Source organism: Pogona vitticeps, chromosome 2 (genome assembly GCF_051106095.1).
Source record: "Pogona vitticeps strain Pit_001003342236 chromosome 2, PviZW2.1, whole genome shotgun sequence".
In the NCBI taxonomy this organism is placed as follows: domain Eukaryota; kingdom Metazoa; phylum Chordata; class Lepidosauria; order Squamata; family Agamidae; genus Pogona; species Pogona vitticeps.
Window position 1 is genome coordinate 180071848 of NC_135784.1, and position 19010 is coordinate 180090857.

The 19010-nt window shown below is 45.3% G+C and overlaps 1 protein-coding gene across 3 annotated transcripts in view; it reads left to right on the plus strand.

The window, feature by feature from the left end:
• Positions 1-12953: 12953 nt before the first annotated feature.
• IQSEC2 (IQ motif and Sec7 domain ArfGEF 2) overlaps positions 12954-19010 on the plus strand; it is a 183937-nt gene continuing 177880 nt past the window's right edge. The window contains exon 1 of one of the 3 annotated variants that reach the window (XM_072991477.2): positions 12954-13909. In XM_072991477.2, coding sequence (XP_072847578.2) covers positions 13152-13909 — 758 coding nt within the window. In that variant the 5' untranslated portion in view covers positions 12954-13151. The remainder of the gene's footprint in view (positions 13910-19010) is intronic. The other 2 variants (XM_072991481.2, XM_072991483.2) reach the window with 2 other exon arrangements.

Here is a 19010-nt window from a genome sequence, read left to right on the forward strand (position 1 = left end):
AAGGCAGCTTACAGTATAAAAAAATTAAAAAGCTAAAACAATAAATTATTACAATATTTAAAAAGAATTAAATATTATATATTAAAATACGTAGATGAGACCAGTACTAAAATCACATTAAAACCAACAAAAATACAACAGTTCCTTTTGAGAACTGCCCCCTTAGGCAGCCAGTCACTTAAAGAACGTGCATAAAGAGAAAGTTCTTTGCCCGCTTGCAGAAGGAGTTCCAGAGGGTTCAGCAACGACAGAGAAGGTCCTCTCACACAATGGTGAGGCTGCTGGAACTGAATTGCAAGTTGTGTATAGGATACCATGGACCACCATGAATTCACATTAAAGATTTTAAGCAGTCTGACCTCCTTTCCCATTCGCGTTTACCTTGCATAAGCCCACACAACTGCTCCCCGAAACAGGTTATGAACTGAACTGCTTTCTTGTCCAGCATCTCGAAGGAAACTATAAGCAGGAACTTGGCAGTGGCAGGTTGACCTCTATGATACTCCATTTCCCAGGCTTCTGACTCTCGGTTTAGGCATTTATGCTTTAGATGTCCTCATTTTTTTGTCCATGTCCCCACCACCCATGCAGGTTGGAGGTAATGGGAGCTGCAATCCAAGATATCCATAGGGCACCAGGTTGGGAAATGGAGCTTTACATTTGTCAATGTGTGTGCTAGTTCTTTGATTCTCCCATAATATAGTAGAGGAAGATGAAGGTAAAATAAATATTGGCTTACAGTCTAGAACAGTGCTTCCGAACTTTGGGTCCCCAGATGTTCTTGGACTAAAACTCCCAGAAGCCTTCACCACTAGCTGTGCTGGGCCAGGATTTCTGGGAGTTGCAGTCCAAGAGCATCTGGGAACCTAAGGTTGGGAAGCACTAAATTAGAACATGGATTCTCAGCTTTGATGTCCCAGATGTTTACAGCTTTCATCTCCTAGAATCTCTGAGTACTGGCCATGCTGATTGAGATTTCTGGGAAATAAACTCCAAGCCATTTGGTGAGTCAAAAGTTGATAATCACTTGTCTGTTTTTACACAGCAGGAGGCACACACATTTGTGCTGGAACAGGAGGCATCTCTTAATAATACTCTACGATGAACAGTGGCAGGTTTCACAGAGACAGCCTTGCTATACAAGATGGTTGTCTTTAAGTAGCATCCTTTACCTTAGCATCCTCAAAGACTACAATGTTAGACTAGCAGGGCAGAGGGTGATCTTTTATACAGGTTCCATAGGAAGGGTGGTCAACACAGAAATTCTGCTTCAAGTACCAAAATGTCTTGAAACAACTCCAGGAGTTCTTATATGCACTGATATACCACTGAAATGGGGAATCTGACTATAAGGGATTGGTGGATTTCTATTGTCCCATTGATCATTAGCAATGCTGCCAAGTGTCATGAGACTTGAGGTTTTGCAACACCAGGAGGATCACACATTCGAACTTTATTGTTATGACTGGCAATTTGGCATAATTTCTCTTCTGTACTTAATGATCTCATGTATATGTGTGAGAGAGATGGATTGTGATTCTGCATAGAGGTGTATTTCTTGAATGGGGAGGGGAGGGGGGAGAAGGAAGACTAAAGATAAGGTTTATTGAATGTTTTCTCTTTTCCTGTGTGTTGTCTGCTTGTGAAACTACCACTGGCTGGCATCCAGGGAGAACCATGGAGGCCTCACAAATCCACTTCCCACATTCCCAGAATGGCTTGCATAACCAAATGAGACATCAAATGGGTGTTGTAAGTGACAAATATTCATCAGGGATTCTAAACTTAGCAATAGTGGGAAAAGGTGCATCACTGCATTTGCATGGTTGCATTGAACCGCTGAGTTTCACCCAATTTCCTGTCTTTTCCTTCTACCACCTGATACTTTTCTCCCCATTATGTTGGGTGAGGCTTGATTGTCTTGTGGCTTCCCACCCTCACAGTATTTTAGCACATTTGATATTTTTAAAGTATTCTATGTGCCTTGTTTCCATAACAACAGAAGTATTCTGCTACCAGGTGGATCATTCCCTAGAGGAGGAGGAGGAGGAGGAGGAGGGTGTGTGAGAGAGAGTGAGAGTGAGGGAATTTGACCTTATAACACAATCCCAGGCAAGACACAGAGCAGTGGGGGTTGAGCATCATGGTTGTCCCAGTTGAAGCATACTGGTGACTGAGATAGGAAATCCAAACAATTGCCTTGTTTTCCCCCAGCTAACATATGGTCCAATTCTCCTTAGTTTCCCCTTTTTCAAAACCTCTAGTAAAGTGAAGAAGGGATCCTTACAAGCACAGTAATTATCTTGTGCACCTCCTCTTATTTTAATGGGGCTTGGGTGAGAAAGTTTCTGATGGATTGTACCCCAAGGGTCATCCCTGTCAGTGTACAGTACTTAGTACCATCCAAGATCAGCCTTCTCTTATAGGGCCTCCTTGAGGCATTCCTAACATTAATAAGGATATTTTGGCTTCAATGATTCAGGGTCCTTCATCCCATCCTGCCGCTGTTCGTCTATTTGAGCAAAGACCTCAAATTCTGGTGTAGCACATGACAACACACACACACACACACACACACACACACAATATGTGACTCCTGACACTGATTATGGGTTAGCTAGGCCCTGAATCATCTCCGAGCTCTGCCTGCCTTCTTTGCTAGTTGATTTGTGTTAATTTGACTCCCTCTTAAGTCTCTCATTTCTTGCCATTTTCTAGCCAGTTTGACATTTTTTCCTTCTGTTTTCTTTTATGGACTTAAAGCTAGGATGTTTGTGACAAATGGAACAATAGGTGAGATGAAGAGGTCATTCTAGATGCTGTACCTGGGCTGGCTATAGAGTTTGGCCCTTGTAACCAGAATGAGGCAGCTGCCTCAGACAGAAATTGAGGGCAGGAAACTGTTTGCCATTAACACATTATAATAGATTTACAGCAAAGGAATAGAAGGAATTGTATTTTATTTCCTGCCAGGGAAACTGGGCTTTTCTGTTTTAGGGGCTAAAGCGATCTAGCAAGCCTTCAGTACTAAACACTGTGACTTTGGAGGGAAGGGTGCCATTCGTTGCCCCACCTCAAGCAGCAAAATGTTTTGAGTTGCTTTGACCGAGCGAGATACAAACAGATCTGACCTGGAGATCATAGTCCCCTGTTATGTTCATTTCAATTAGACACACATAGAAACAGAATGTCTTAATGGACTGCTTCACATGTCCATTAAGTGGGGAAGAGAATACCCAAGGGTTTTGTACCATGTACCATATGTAATTTCTCCATATGCATTAATCCTTGTGAGGGAGAAAAAAACTACTATACAGTATTAACCTTTACAAATCAGCAAAAGCTAGGTTATCTTTAGGTAGAGGTAAAGGGCAAATAACTGAAATGCAAACTATTTGGAAGTTTCATTTGAAAAATGAGGCAAGGCTATATAGAAGCAATATCAGCATGGAGCTAGTGTTATCATTTTAGTTCTATTTAATTTGTTTGTTTTAGGAATTTGCAGCCTGTGCCCTCATCCATAAATTTCAGGGCAACACACACACACACACACAAATGTGAAATCAAGACAGAGCGATAAAAATCAATAAGCATTCAATAAATGTTTTTAAACACAAGCCAGCAGATTAACAATAAAACCAGTAGCCTACAAATGGCAGAAAAACCAGCAGATCAGGTGGGCTTTCAGAGCTTTCCTGAAGAACTATAAAGAGGAGGCCTCACAAACCCTTGAAGGAAGCAGGACTGCAGGGCTACTGTTAGAAAATCTCTTTCCCTTGTTCTTACCAGCCTCACCATCCTTGGCAGTGGGCAAGCAGGCAGGCAGGGCTCCTCTTGAGAACCTCAAAATGAAAATAGGCTGTTACAGAACATGATCCTTCAAGTGATACAGCTTTAAATTGTTTAAGGCTTTAAAAGTTAAAAACAATCTGTCCTTTAACTAGGCTTAGAAATGCAATGGCAGCTAGTTCAGCTGGTATATTATTGGTGTTAAAGGAGTACACTGCCAAACTCCTTTCAATATCTAGATGGCTATATTCTGTACTAACTTAAGCTTTTTGCACCATATTTCTAGATAGCCCCACAAAGACTACATTAAAAGGAGATTTTAAAGCAGGCTGTAATATATATTTATATTTGTTTAGCTTTTAGTATTGCTCTTATTTGTAAGTTTTTATATATCTGTTTAATGCTTTCAAAATATTGTATTAATTCATTATTTAGCCTTTAATTTTGTTTCTTTTAAAACTGTAGCCCACCTTGTATCCTATGGAGAAAGGCAACATACAAATATTTGAGATAAAATAAATAAAAAAATTAATTGCAGTAGTTCATCCCGGAGAATGGTCACAAGAATGTGAATACCACTATTTCAATATGATAAAAAGTATCTCTGACAACAGTCATCACCAAATTCAGGAACACTTCCACCTATACACTTTATCCTCAGGAGGCGTGCATCTATCTAAAACTAGAGATATTCCTCTAGCCAGATTGATTTTTTCATGACAGTACTTCCAGCCTATCTGGATCAAATTTCAGCTTGTTTGCCTTCATCCATCCAAACCTGTCACTAGCCACCAGTCTGGGCATTCAGCAGTCTCTTTAGAAAGCAGAGATATTGTGAATTTTGTCTTGTTCTTACAGACCAATATGGCTACATAGGTTTTTGTATTTGTTTCAAGAAACTATTGCTCATAGCTGTCTGATGCATAATCTAACACCACTAAAAGAACTCCTTCCATCACACATAGGAGGTTGTGCTAACCAAACTGTCAGTTTGACCCTAATTGACTGTTTAACCTAGTGTACTACCTAAAATTAAATCTCCAGTTTGGCTTATATAAGAACTAGGTTGTATCGATATATATTATGCTGCCTCTGAAACCTGTGTATTTTGCCTAAGGGAAGTGGCAGATCTCTCAGCTGCAATCAGTCTTAGACACAAGGGCACACCATTTTCCTTCCAAACAGCAGCCACTGCCAGACCTTGAAAGAATTATCTTTGGGACTACAATTCCCATGGTTTGAGACCATGCTGACTGTGCGTTTCTGGGAACTGGCATCCACAAAAGTGGTACTGTACAGTATTTCCAAGCTTCGGACACCGCTGCTTGCAATGTGATGCCTACGTACATGCCTAACTAGTGGTTAATCACATTTACATTCATCATCTTGAAACTGGATTTAATTGTAGACTTAATGGCTGAAACATCCAGCCAATGTTTTGGATGTCCATGTTTCCCCTCCTTTTTAAAAACTGCCTAGCCCAATTAAAACTTGGAAGCTTGCTCGCTATTATGGAACTGCAGTCTGCCTGAGAATTTTGGCTTTTGTAATACAAGAAGGATACCATCAAAGGGGAAAATATCTGGGTCCCTTTTCTTTGTGTCACTGATATCCTAGGATGATGATGATTTTCACAACAAAAAATCAGCAAATTTTACCTACCTAAATCAGCAAATTTTCAAGATTGCACTATTTTCTGCTGAGGTGGTAAGTGGCATCTCCTACTTGGATTATGACCAATTCCACACATAGATAAAATACAGATATTTATATTAATTAGAACCAATTAATTAAACATATCTAGGAAGACCCTAGAGTCAGAAGGGTGGCTTTCTTTATTAATCTTGTTCAGATTATCTCAGTTGGTGAATCTCCTGCCCCATATAGATATGCAATGCATTCTCTTACACAAACAGCCCTTTGTAGATGTAAACTAAGATTTATGATGCAGCTGGATTATTTTTTCATTTGTTTTATGGGATGAGACACAAAGTCAGAAAAGGAAGCAGAGCTGGTTTATTAAAGATCACTAATGAAGAGCCTTAACTAAATGTCTAATGTGTGAACCAGAAAGCCCCAATCCAAATCTTATCTTCAGTGGGTAGCCTTAGATTTGTCACTGTTATCTCAGCCTTATATTACTCATCTAAATCTGTAATATGGGGATAAAACTGGCCTATATTACGTAGCTGTTTTAAGAACGATTGAGACAATGGATAGATCTTGGAAGTACTCTGAACTCCTGAAGGACTATAAAGATAACAAGTATGATTAGAAGGATGACACATTAGAAATGACTGGTTCTGTGCCAATAGACTATATAAATATGAAGACGAATGGTAATGACAGGCTATGTTTTGATGCTAGCAGGTTTAAAACTGTGTTGTGTGGATGCCTGGATCTCTGACACAGAGGTATTCTTGGCAGGGTCGTCCCCCCTCCCCCAGTGTTGTTGCTGGAAAATAGCCTCTGCATCAACTTTTTGGCATATTTATTTGGATGGAGGAAAAAAAGACCCTACATAGCTGAGCTATCTCCAGATGCAGAATAATTGTATTCTCCTACAGCTGGGCACAGTCAGTGTGGTATAGCGGATAGAGAGTCAGGTTAGGACGTAGGAGACGTGGGTTCAAATTCCCATTTGGCCATAGAAACTTGGGGGTGCTGGCAGTTGTAAACCACTCTGAATATCTCACATATTTAAAAAAACCTATGAGAGTTGCTGTAAATTAAACATTTAGGTGAGAGCACACAACAGCAACAGCTCTACAATTTGTCTAGGATACATGGGAAAAGATCTCAAAGAAGATGGCAGAGGAAGCGAAGTGTCCTCGGGTCCTTTTCTGCACCGTAGGAGTCCTTAGAAAGATTCAAATGTGAACTCCATTGCACTATAGCTAAGGGGAAAGACACTGACATTAAACCACTGGAACAGCCATTGTATCCCACGCATTTTCAGTCAATGAAGAAATCTCCAGAAAACATAGATATGATATAAAAATAGAATTTCTTGGCATATTTAGAGTTTGTTATATTGACAAACTCCGGCAATCAGTGAATGTGCTTGTGATACCCTTTCCTGCATTTGAAAAGTGCCAAGGAATACCGAACCTCAGGGCCATGCAATACTCACAACACAGCACCCCAGCCTATTAGTTCCACGTGCATTCCTTTTTGAAAGCTGTCCCTCTTATATGCCCCACAGGCACTGTTTTTATGTATAAAACATTAAAGATGTCCCATTGCCTCCATGACGAGAGACCTGCACATAGCATCTGGGATATGAGTTCAAGACATATCTAATGGCCTTCCTTCCTCCCTTCTTTCCTTCCTTCCTTTACTAAGAAGCCAGAGGAGGTGCAGAGCAGGTAATAAGGGCAAAGATGCACACCTGAATGCAACGACAGTGGCAACAGACTGCCATGCTACAGAAACTCAGTGTAAAAGCAATGGTCCCCAACCTTGGGCCTCCAGATGTTCTTGGACTTCAACTCCCAGAAATCCTGGCCAGCAGATGTGGCAGCAAAGGCTTCTGGGAGTTGTAGTTCAATAACACCTGGAGGCCCAACGTTGAGGATCACTAAGCGAAGGGATTGGAAGGCAAGAGGAAAATATTTTGAGTGCCAGCAGAGAGATGGGGACAACTTGGATCTACTGCACTCGCCTTTCACTTGCTTGATGAAAGCCAACACATAACAGGATCTGGAAACTGAAGCCACAGCCCTAGTGTGACATCTGTCACTGGTTCTCCCTAACAGAGCCTGCTCTCTCCACTGCAGTATAAAAGTTTCCAGCTTGTCGTCCTGTTCTATATCTGGGCCTGTGATTGTTGGGAAGACAAGGTTTTCTGACGCTTTGTGCTAGCACTGCGCAAAAGTGGATAACACTGAGTGGGCTTTGATCCTGCTGTCTCCTCAGGGATGGAAGGGAATACAGTATATGTCTGGCTGCGTTGACAAATCAGTGGGATCAAACAGCCAGCTTCAAATGGTTCCCCTTCCTGCCTCCCTTATTTGATAGCAAAGGAGCCAGAATTCTTTGATTTCAGCAAAACTGTTAGTTCTAAAAAAGATTGTAGTACCTAGCCTGGTTCTATAGTTGTCTGCACACTGCATCAGATCAGCTCACTGGGGATCTCCCTTGTTAGATGAGAAATGTGACCATCATTAACAATATTTCCCTCCTCTTAGGACATAAAAAGCTAGAGGGTTCCATTAACCTGCCAGCAGTGTGAAATGACACAAGTTAAGCGCTATGCTGACTGATACAGTATGTGCCTTGTTTGTTTGCATCATATGGGCATCAACTATGCTGAAAGATCCAGAAGCATCCAAAATGCATAAAATATCCATGTGACTGTTCGATATGGCAGTATTTTTAGGGCCTCCAACTACAATACTATAAGCCAGGTAAACATTTCATTCTGGATCAGGGTCACCACCAGTGGCATTTCTGCATGTGACTGTGGCAAGAGCACTACTGGTGGTAGCTACATATGTTATCTTCTTGAAAATACAATTTCTTCTTTGCCCTCTCCATGCACAGCAATGATCTGGAAAGGAAAGTCTGTACAGTACTTCTCTTTGGCAAGTCTGTGCATGTACAGTGGACCCTTGACTTACAGACGGCTTGACTTACAGACTTTTTGAGTTACAGACTTCTCTGGCCGCAAAATTTAGGTTTGACTTGCAGACTGAGATTTGACTTACAGACCAGAAAAAAAAACAAAATGGAACAAAAACGGCCTGTTATGGGATTAATCGGTTTTCAATGCACTGTAGGTCAATGGAGACTTGACTTACAGACTTTTTGACTTGAGAACCGCCTTCCAATACAGATTAAGTTCTCAAGTCAAGACCCCACTGTATGGCACTTTGGTCCAATATGGTGCTTTTCCTGTGAGATTTACTGAGGAAGAATTATGTTCAAGCAACATGGAGGCACCATTCTTGGGCACATGTTTCTTCCAGTCACAGCTTAATGTGATAGTGAGAAACATTTAAAGAGCTGAAAGAGCATTCTGCAGAAAAACCTGTCATAATAGGGAATCTTTGATCCTCTGCCTGTTGTTGGCCTTTTGTTGGTATGTGCTATCAAGTTGCTTTTGACTTGTGATGACTCTACTATGGTTTTCAAGATATGTGACATATTAAAAAAGTTGCTGACCATTGTCACCCCCTATTATGTTTCCATAGCCAAGGAGATATGTGAACCTAGGTTTCCTGACTCATATTCAAACACCACACTAGCTGTTTAGTTAGCCTATAGTTCCTTCACCATGAGCATTTTTGCCAGAGTTTCTAAGATTTGGAGGGCCAAAGTGCTCCATCCTATAACAAACTTTTGCTATTGGGCATGATCCCCATACATCAGGGAAATGACAAGTTCCCCCATGCAAATAATAATCATTTATTTATTTATTTTATTTTTCCGGCTTTTACCCCGCCCATCTAGATTCAGTGATATTACTCTGGGCAGCTTACAGTCCGAGTATAAAACAAAAATTAAAACAATATCAAACAACATAGAGAAAGGCAAAGTCCAAGATGGTAAGACATATGAGAAAACTAAGAAATGGAAGGGTGGGGGGGAAGGCCTGCCTGAAGAACCAAGTCTTCAACTTGTTCTTAAAAACTCCCAGCAAAGGTGCCAGGCGAATCTCAAGGGGCAAGGTTTTCCAGAGGCGAGGGGGCCACTGCCGAGAAGGCCCAGTTTCTAGTTCTCTCCTTCTGGGCCTCAGCCACCCAGCCCGGCTAGATCAAGTGACACGAGTAGAGCTAGGTGGGAGCAGGTGCTCTGTCAGGTATCGAGGTGCTAAACTGTTTAGGGCTTTGTATTAATGAAGGCTTTCCTGTTTAGGGCTTTACTGTATATGTAAGCATTCATACCTTGAAGTCAATGCAGAAATGAATGGACAACCAGTGTAAGGCTGCCAGAGGAGTGGGGGAAATGTGATGATATTTTTTCACCCCAATTAATAATGTGCCGTCCACTGTTCTGGACCAGTTGTAGTTTCTGCATCAGTCTCAAGGGCAACCCCATGTAGAGCGCATTACAGTAGTCAATTAGGATTATAATAAGGCTTATGTTACCTGTGAGGCAGAAAATCCCACAAGTAACTCTCCGATTTCCTGGTACTCATAATAAAGTAATAAATAAATATGTGTTATCTTTTTACAAAACCAAGTTTGGTGGCTGCCAGTACCTGACCATTGACAAATGATATGATCACATAAAGTGGTATTGAAAACTAGTTTGAATATTATAGCCTCCTCCCCACCTAAAGTTAATAAGGAAGCTCATACTGCAATCCTATTCATATTTAGCTGGCAGGCATTCCTACGCAACTCAGTAAAGCTTACTTATTTATAAGCAGCCTTACCCATGGCATAGAGACACAAGATGGCCCACAAATACATTAAAAATTCAATAAATTACAATAGAAATTAAAAATTAGTAATATTCTAAAAAATGGTAATTTAATTTTTTTCAAAACACTTTTAAAACTCACCTTAAAAACAATAGTATACAACATTCCATCTTTCTTCTGCCTAAAAAGGAATGCCTTGACCTAACATTGGAAGGACCAGTGTGTGGGGGGGGGCTTTCCACAACCTGATAGCAGCTACTGAAAACGATCTCTCTTGCAGCCTCACCAAATGTGCTTGTGAAAGTAACGGGACCAAGAGAAGGGCCTCCCATTAAGAACTTAAAATCCAGGCTTGGCTCCTACAGGGTCTTTCAGACTGCTTGGTCCCAAGACTGTTGAATTAGGACCAGAAATGGACTGGAAGCTCAGGCAGTTGTGTTTCCTATAATCGGCCGCAATCAGCAATCTGGCTGTAGCATTTTGAACTAGCTGAAGCTTTCAAACCGTTTTCAAAAGCAGCCCCATACAGAATGCACAGCAGTACTCCAGACAAGATGTGATCGTCACCATAGTCAGATCAGACATCTCAAGAAATGGAAGCACCTGGAGCACTAAGTTTTCACTGTAGAAATTACTCTTCTGGTCACTACTGAAACCTAAGCATTGAAGCTTGGAACTGAATCCAGAAGCACAACCAAGCTGCAAACAGGAGTGGAACTCTGCCCAGCATAAGATGAATTTGTATTCTCTGATCTGCCTTTTGATTGACGAGGACGGATTCTGTCTTGTCTGGATTAAGCTTCAATTTATCCACCCTCAATCAATTTCTGACATCAAACACTGATCTTGGCCTGAAACAGCTTTCATAGAGTTAGATAGGAAGGACAGATACAGTGGAGTGTCATCACCGAAGCTCAACATTTGTGCCAAACTTTCCCAAGTGTTTTCAAATATATGCTGAATAACAAGGGAACAAACTGAAACCTTAGGGGCTACACAGGCAATGGCAAGCATGCTGAACACGATTCCCCCAGCGCGAACTTCCGACCTTGCCCCTCTCGGAAAGACTGGAGTGTCTCTAAAACAAGTGCTATGCCAGAGAAACTACCTAGAATGAAGGATACCCTAATCAAAGACCCAGAGACATCCAGCAGGGACACACTCCCTTTGTCCTGGTCCAATGGTTCTCAACCTTGAGTAACTCAGGTGTTCTTGGACTACAGTTCCCAGTAGTCTTCAGCACCAGCTGTTCTGGTAGGGATTTCTGGGAACTGCAGTCCAAGAACACCTGGGTTATCCAAGGTTAGGGAACCACTGTAGGTCCACCAAAGCAACCAAAGTCATCTCTGTCCCATAATCCATTCTGAAACCAGACTAAAATGGATCGATATAACCTGTCACATTCAAGAACCCCTGGGAGTGTAAACTCACCATATGTTCCAACCTGTTGCCCAAAACTTGAATTCTGGAAACTGGCTAGTTATGTTCCTATATGGTGAGATTCAAGATGAGCTTTCCCAACAATGGTCTTACTATGACCTTCTTTGGGTATGCTGAAACCCCTGCCTTGCTGTAGGAAGGCATTTTGAGGGCTCCCCTTCTCTACTCTACCAGTTCCCGCTCAGCTGACTTTAAAAGTCAAGAAGGGCAAGGTCCAGCACAACTGTGGTGGTTCTCACCTCTCTTAGGATTCTGTCCACATCCTAGGAGTTACAAATTGAAGTATATCCACAATACAGAACAAGAAAAGGCCAGAGTTACATCATAGGGACCTACCTCAGGTTTGTGCTAAAGTCCACCCAGAGCAACAGATCTCACATTACTTCAGGAATTGTCTTTTCCTTCTGTTTCATTAGGGTCTGGCCCAACTTTGCTCCAACTTATGAAGGTTCATCTAATAATGTAGAACTTAAGTGCAACCCACATCACAGGGGGTGGGGGGAAGTGCACCCCACAGATATAACCATCAACGGGGAGCTGGCATTGGCTGCGTGTTCACTTGAGGGGGAGGCGGACGACTCAGGCTAGCTGTCACGTGCAATGTGTGGAGGGCACCGTGGAAAACTTCGTCGGGACCAAGGCCCACCGGAGAGCGCCCCCCACCGTCTGTCCAAAAGGCCACGCTCCAGGGCCCTGCGACGCCACAGCAGATCCAAACTGCCCCCCCTCGAAGGCGACCGGCACCCACCTCCCGCCCAGTCACGTGGTGCGCGCACCCCACGCGGGCCGAGCGACCCCCGTCCCCTTTTCCTCAGCAGGCTGTGCACGCGGAGGGAGGGACGGAGGGGAGGGGAGGGAGAGAGAAAGGCAGGCACGCGAGGGGGAGGACCGGACCCACTTCCCACCCACTTTGCAACACTTGCCTCGCTTTGCCACGCGCCACCGCAGAACTCGCCCGGTGGGCGCTCGCTTTCTTGAAGTTGGGCCAGGGCGCCGCCGCCAAAGAGAGAAAGAGCGAGAGAGAGCTCGACGTGACTCCGCCAGCAACTTGCCCAGGCCTCCGACTCCTCTCGCAGCCCCGCTTGCCTGCTTCCCTGCCTGCCTTGCTTCCCTTCCCTCGGCGTTCTGCCCCCTCCCGCTGGGCTGAGGCTCGCCCGGGGCTCGCCGGGCGGCGCGCTCACAGTGCGCAGTGCCTCTGCAGCGACGGCAGCAGGAGCGGGAGGAGCAGGCGGCTTCGAGCGCTCCGGGCTGAAGCAAGCGGCGGCGGCGGCGGCCGTGGTGGTGGTGGTGGCGGCAGCGGCAGCGGCGGCGGCGGCGGTTGTAGTAGTAATAACAGCTCCTCCTCCTCCTCCTCCTCCCGCTCCTGCTCTTGGTTTCCCCCCTTGGTCTCCCGCAGGCAGGATATGGCCGTAGCCCTGCAGCCCTCTGCGGGCCGCGGGGCGGGTCTTTAATTCCGAGCGGGGTGGTGCCCTTTGCAGCAATCGGGAGCCGAAGGCGCCGGGCGCCGGGCGCAGCGCAAAGCGCCCGCGCGCCCCTCTTCCTCTCGCTCTCCATGGACGGGGGAGCGGGGGGCGGCCCCGGGGTGCCCGGCTCCGAGAGCCCCAACCGGGCCGTGGAGTATCTGCTGGAGCTCAACAACATCATTGAGAGTCAGCAGAAGCTGCTGGAGACCCAGCGGCGCCGGATCGAGGAACTGGAGGGGCAGCTGGAGCAACTGAGCCAGGAGAACCGGGACCTGCGGGAAGGAGACCGAGATCGCGACCGGCACAGGGATCGCGACCGGGATCGCGACCGGGACCGGGAGGGGCAGTACCATCACAAGGAAAGGGATAGCCACTATCAAAACCGGACGGACCGAGACGGGCAGTATCAGAACCGGGAAGGGCAATACCAAAACCGCACCGACCGAGATGGGCAGCCGTACCAGAACCGGGAGAACAGGACGGACCGCGACGCTCCCTACCAGAACCGCGGAGACCGGGAGAACCAGTACCAAAGCCGTGCAGACCGAGAAGGGCAGCAGAACCAGTATCAGAACCGGGACAAGGAGCGAGAGCTACAGCACTATGGAAACCGGGACGGGCAGTACCAGAACCGGGAGAGCCACTACAGGGAACCTTGCCAGCTGCATCGAGACCGACCCCCGCCATGCCATCAGACTCGGGAGAAGGAGCACGAGTACCCACGACCACCCAGGGAAAGGGAGAGGGGACAGCTGAGCCGTGGCGCGTCGCGGAGCTCCAGTCCCGGAGCAGGAGGTGGCCACAGCACCAGTGCCAGCACCAGCCCTGCCACGACTCTACAGAGAAAGTAAGGAGCTGGGTCCGGACCTTTGCAGGCGGGGGGGGGCTAATCTCCCCTAATCTCATGCCCTCACATTTCCTACCTCTCGGTTAAGATCTAAACCCCGGTCACCCAGGGGCCGGTCTGTTCGCCCAAGCCCTTGCGGTGGAGGCAGTCACGGAGAGAGGCCAGCCCAACAATGTGGAGTCATAGAACCAGGTGCCCCTTACAACAGGGTGAGGTTTGGGTCAAGCGCAGAGGGAAGGATGCTTGGGGGGGGGCATCAAGAGGTTGCTGGGAGCCTGTCTTCTAACCCAGGTTTTTAAAAATCTAGTTGCATCGTGTTGCAGTCACACCCTCCCTTCCCCACCTCACTTGGTACTTCTCCTTTCTTGCTTAGGTGGACAGTGTTTTCCTTGTTACCCCCAGTCCTCCTAGTTAGGTCTCATTCATCCTCATTAGTGGACCATCTTTGCAAAATGCCTGCATTAGACCCTGCCTGGGACCTCCCCTTCCCCACTGCAGGCGGCTACATGGCCTGCCCTGAATACACAAGCGCACTCCAGTGCCGTTCTAGCCATCCAAACTGCTGCCCCTAGATTTCATTCAGCCAGGCTTTCTCCTCTCCTTGGCCTTTCAAACTTCAGCCTTACTTTCTGCCATCTTTGTCCCACGGCTCCTTGTTTCTTTTTATTCCAGAAGAATATCTCTTTGTAGAGAATGTATTCTACCGCAGAGAAACAATACACATACAGTATTTCTCTCACCAGCCAGCCTGGATCCTTTAATTTGGTCCTCCTGTCAGGGACTTGCTTTCTAGTGGCTCTCTGCAGAAACTGGAAAAGGGAGACTTGTCACTGCAATGGGCGACTGAAAATGCTTTCTCTTGCCAGTCCTGCATCCTGTCTCCCTGCAATATCTCAAAGGGCTCTCCCCTCCACCCACCAGACCCACCACTTTTCTGGATTTTACTGTGCCACGGATGACAAATCAATATCTTCTTTAAAAACTCTGGATTAATCCAGCCTGGTGCAAATGATTCCCTGCATGCTTTTCAGCACTGAGCTGCTACAAATACCAGTAGGTGGTTAAAGTTGTTCTTCAGCGGATTTGGGCAGCCGTCCTCAGCACATCTCTCTTTGCTGAATCCTAAGTAGTTCTTGCCCCCTGTTCTTACCCCTGTCCTGTGGGGTTAGAACAGGAAAAGGAGGGGACAGCTACAGAGTCTAGATGTGAGAGAATCCTCTTGCTATTCCAAATCGGTTATTTCTAGCAGGGTAAATCTTGTTGCATTCCCATAGCATATTTTTGTGCCTGTTTTATATAGGATGGAGTTAGATCCAATCTTCTGCTTTTCCTCAGAGTCTGTGTATGTGTGTGTGCACATATGTAAACATCCCTAGTCCTCTCAGTAGTTTTTTTTTTTTTGCAGGGTGGCCTTTTCAGCAAATTCTCGTTTAATGGGATAGGTGGTAGAAATGAGCTACTGGTTATGACAAGCACTGGATCTTTCCCAGTGCTCATCTCTAACCTGAACCCCCCCCTCCAAGCCCAGCTGACTTGTGACTTCAGGATTACATTCAGAGGAGGGAGGTTGCCACTGAGCATACTATTGCTATGATGAGAGAGGAGGAAAGAGATACTGAACTGGTGAACAAGGGAGTAGGTGTCTCTGTGTGGGTGTGAAATAGATGTTGGATGGACTGTTTAGGGTTATGTAGCAAGCATTGAGTTCAGAGCCTTGGAGGAGAACATGGCATTTTGGAGAGGGGTGAGTGAAGGTGCCCGCTGATGTACGGTGCAAGTAGGAAACACATACTCTGAGTGCTTTGGGGAAAATATCAGGACTGAGCATGTTCTCCTCGTCTGGTATCTTTTCGGTGGACTGCAACACCCAGCATCCCTCACTGGGCATGCTGGCTTGCATAATGAATGCTGTAGTCTAGAACATCAGGAAGGCATTAGCCTGGTGAAGAACCAGGATGAACCAAGACTAAACTCTAGAAGAGGAGCATTTTTTTCCTCTTCTGGCTTGCACCATTTCCTAATCCACATACTCCTTGGTGAAAATATGATAATAATTACATACTTTAAATCTGAAACCTAAAGTGCTTCACATACATCAGCTGTATAATAACTACAGCCACCACCTTGTATGGTAGGCCTAGGTTATTCCCATTTTTAAAAATTTGGTAGTGAAAATGAGGCCACGAAAGCACTGCCTTGTCCAAAGCCTTCAAATGGGAGTTCATAGCAACCGTGAAACTGGAACCCGGGATTTTCCTTTCCTTGCAACATTGACAGAGGTGTCATTTGAAACAATCTCTTTGGAGAGGCAAGCCTTGCTTCTTTCTAGCAGCTGGTTGCAGATCTTCTCATGTCTTCTTAGCTATGCTTCCCTCTGGTTATCTGTTCTCTAGTATCTGGTCTAGTGCCATGTGGGCCTGCTCTGAAAGGAATAGCTCCTAGTTTGGGAACCTATGAATGGTTGCCCTAAAGCACTGCACCAGAGAAGTCGATCTCCAGACTGGATCTTCTTCTTCACTGAGTTCCAGCTGGAGGCTGGGATGCTGTTGGCCCTTGAAAAAAAAAACATTGGGATCTGCTTTGGAAGGCATGGCAGCAGGGGAGGCTGTGTGGGGTGGGAATTGACGAATCCAGCCGTGTGTTCTTTCTCTCTCTCTCTCTCTCTCTTCATTGCCGCCTCCTTCTTCTGGTTAGAAATTAGCAAAGTGGTTTGATGCTGCAAATGACTTAAAACCAGCACAAATGTGTCTTGCCATTCCCACCCACTCGCTACCGGCACTGGGGAGGCGTTTTTTTCCCCGAGCTTGGAGTGGCAATGCACGGTGGGGGTTGGACTGATCCTTTACTCCCCGCTGGCAGAGAAGGCAGAAGTGGCTAGAGGCAGCCTCTCAATCCTTCTCTAACGAATAGACACTACTTCTTTCCCCACTTCATTTGCTGACCTGGGAGGCATAGCTTAATGAATGTGAACTGCCTATCCCGAAGCCTTTTTTTGTTCAAATCCCTTCTCAGCCATGAAGTCATTAGTTAGTCTTAAGCAAACTGTTACCTCTCCTTCCTTGACCTCTGTCTGCATTTGGGATATAATATTGGCCTACCTTTCGGGGTTGTTTTGAAGAATAATGACAGAACGCACATGATTGTTTTTGATATCTCAGATGCTAGTATACAGTATGCCCATTCAGCATTATTATGAAATTCCCAGTTTCTTCGCAGAGCTTGAAAAGAGAATAAAAACATTCCAGCATCTAGCCATCCGGACATATCCTGGAGATCACTTCCATTTGTGATGAGATGATAAGAAACATTCCTTGCCACGCGTCTGTTGTGTTTTGCTGCATGTGATAAGACATGTGGCTTCTTCTTTGGACTTCATTATGTTCTGTTATGCTCTTCTTCTCCAGTGCAGAAGCGGCTGCATGCTTCTGTGTAGAAATCTGGTAAACTAGCTTTTCGGCATAAAGCGTACCCTGCTAGTTTCTTAGCACTGGACTGTAATAAGAAGAGCAAATTGTCAGCTCTGAAAGTCATTTGTCTCCTCTGCTGCAGATTGCAGGCATGTCACTGCGCGGGGGGGGGGAGAATGAAGCGATCGCTAAGGACTCCTCCTGGTTGTGTGCATGGCTCATCAAATATTGCAGGGGAGGGCCAAAGTGTCTATTCCTATTATGTAATCCTGGTGAGCCATAGAACCCCTGGCACCAATGCTAAAAGAGAGGTTGAGAGGGAGGGCAGCATGTGAATAAAGATTTTCTAGGAGACCTCAGCTAGATTTAAGGCAAACAACCTGTGGATCTGTTTGATGCTCCAGCTGTGTTGATCCGCATCAGCCTTTGCTCTGCAGATGCTCCATCTAACTCCTGCTCCCAGTCACAGAAGGGATCTCTCTACGTGTCTATGCCTTGTGGCAAGTCATTGACATTTTCAGCAGGCTGTTGCCTTCCCTGCGGAGTTCCTTGTTCCCTTTCCTTTTTCCCTCCTGGCAGAGAAGGGGAGGGGAAACGCATAGTGTTAATTAATTACTAGTTCCCTAGGTTTCCAAAGACATCAATTAATTAATTAATTGCACACCATCAAGTCAATCCTGATGGATGGCAACCTTCCAGGGTTTTCTAGGTATAAATTGCTCAGAAACACTTTACTGCACTGCCCCCACCACCTCTGGTGTGGTGCTCTAGGACCATATAGATTGCCCGGAGCCACATGGGTGACAGGGCATGTAATCCTATCAGTCAGCCATGTTCTGGGTAATCTCAGCTGGCCCCTCTCCCTGGAGGCACCGTGCAAATTCAGACTCTTGGCCCCTTGCTCTGTAAACAGCTGCTGTAACCCTCTGAGCAATAGCAACAGACAGATTATTTACAGATGTTCAAAATCAAGATATATATATTTTTTGCTCACGCTATTCCTAAACACGGTAAGGATAAGGTAAGGACAGCAATGACACTTGGATGTAGTTTCTGTTAACTTGGTGTACCTGGACAGGCATGTTTTAGTCTAGGCTCAGAGTTAGGCACTGGGCAGTTTTAAACCTGTGTATGGCGCCAGCTCTGGGTTTTCACCTGAGCTTGAAACAATACAGTAACTTTTAAAAAGAATAGACAGATACGTTGAAATCATCCACAAATGGTTAGTGGCAGGTTAATATTCTGGGTACTGAAAAGTAACTTTCCGAACCCTGATTGCCACTCTAGAGGTTTAACGAGATGTTATCCTGATTGTGTGGCAGCTACAAAAAGGGCTTTTGGGCATCTAATATGCAATTCCGCTCCTCTGTTAACTTATAGGAGAACTGACCCCAGTCCTATCAATACCATATTCTTCTATTTCGACTCTTCTCCTGAGTGCAAGAAGGTGACGTGAAGTGGAGGTGAGCAGGAAAGGAATAGGAAAATTATAGTTTGGAGAACAAGATGCTAAACATTACAGAAGACGAATGTCTTTTGTTGTTGTTGCAGCCACAGGTTTGACTGTAATACTACCTCCTTTTGGCCCTTGGTGTCAAAACTGAGATGGTATTCTAGTAATCTGCTGCAACATTAGAGAAGTATCTGGAGCACACTCTTGGCCTGTCTGTACAGAGATACAGGCACTCGGGAGC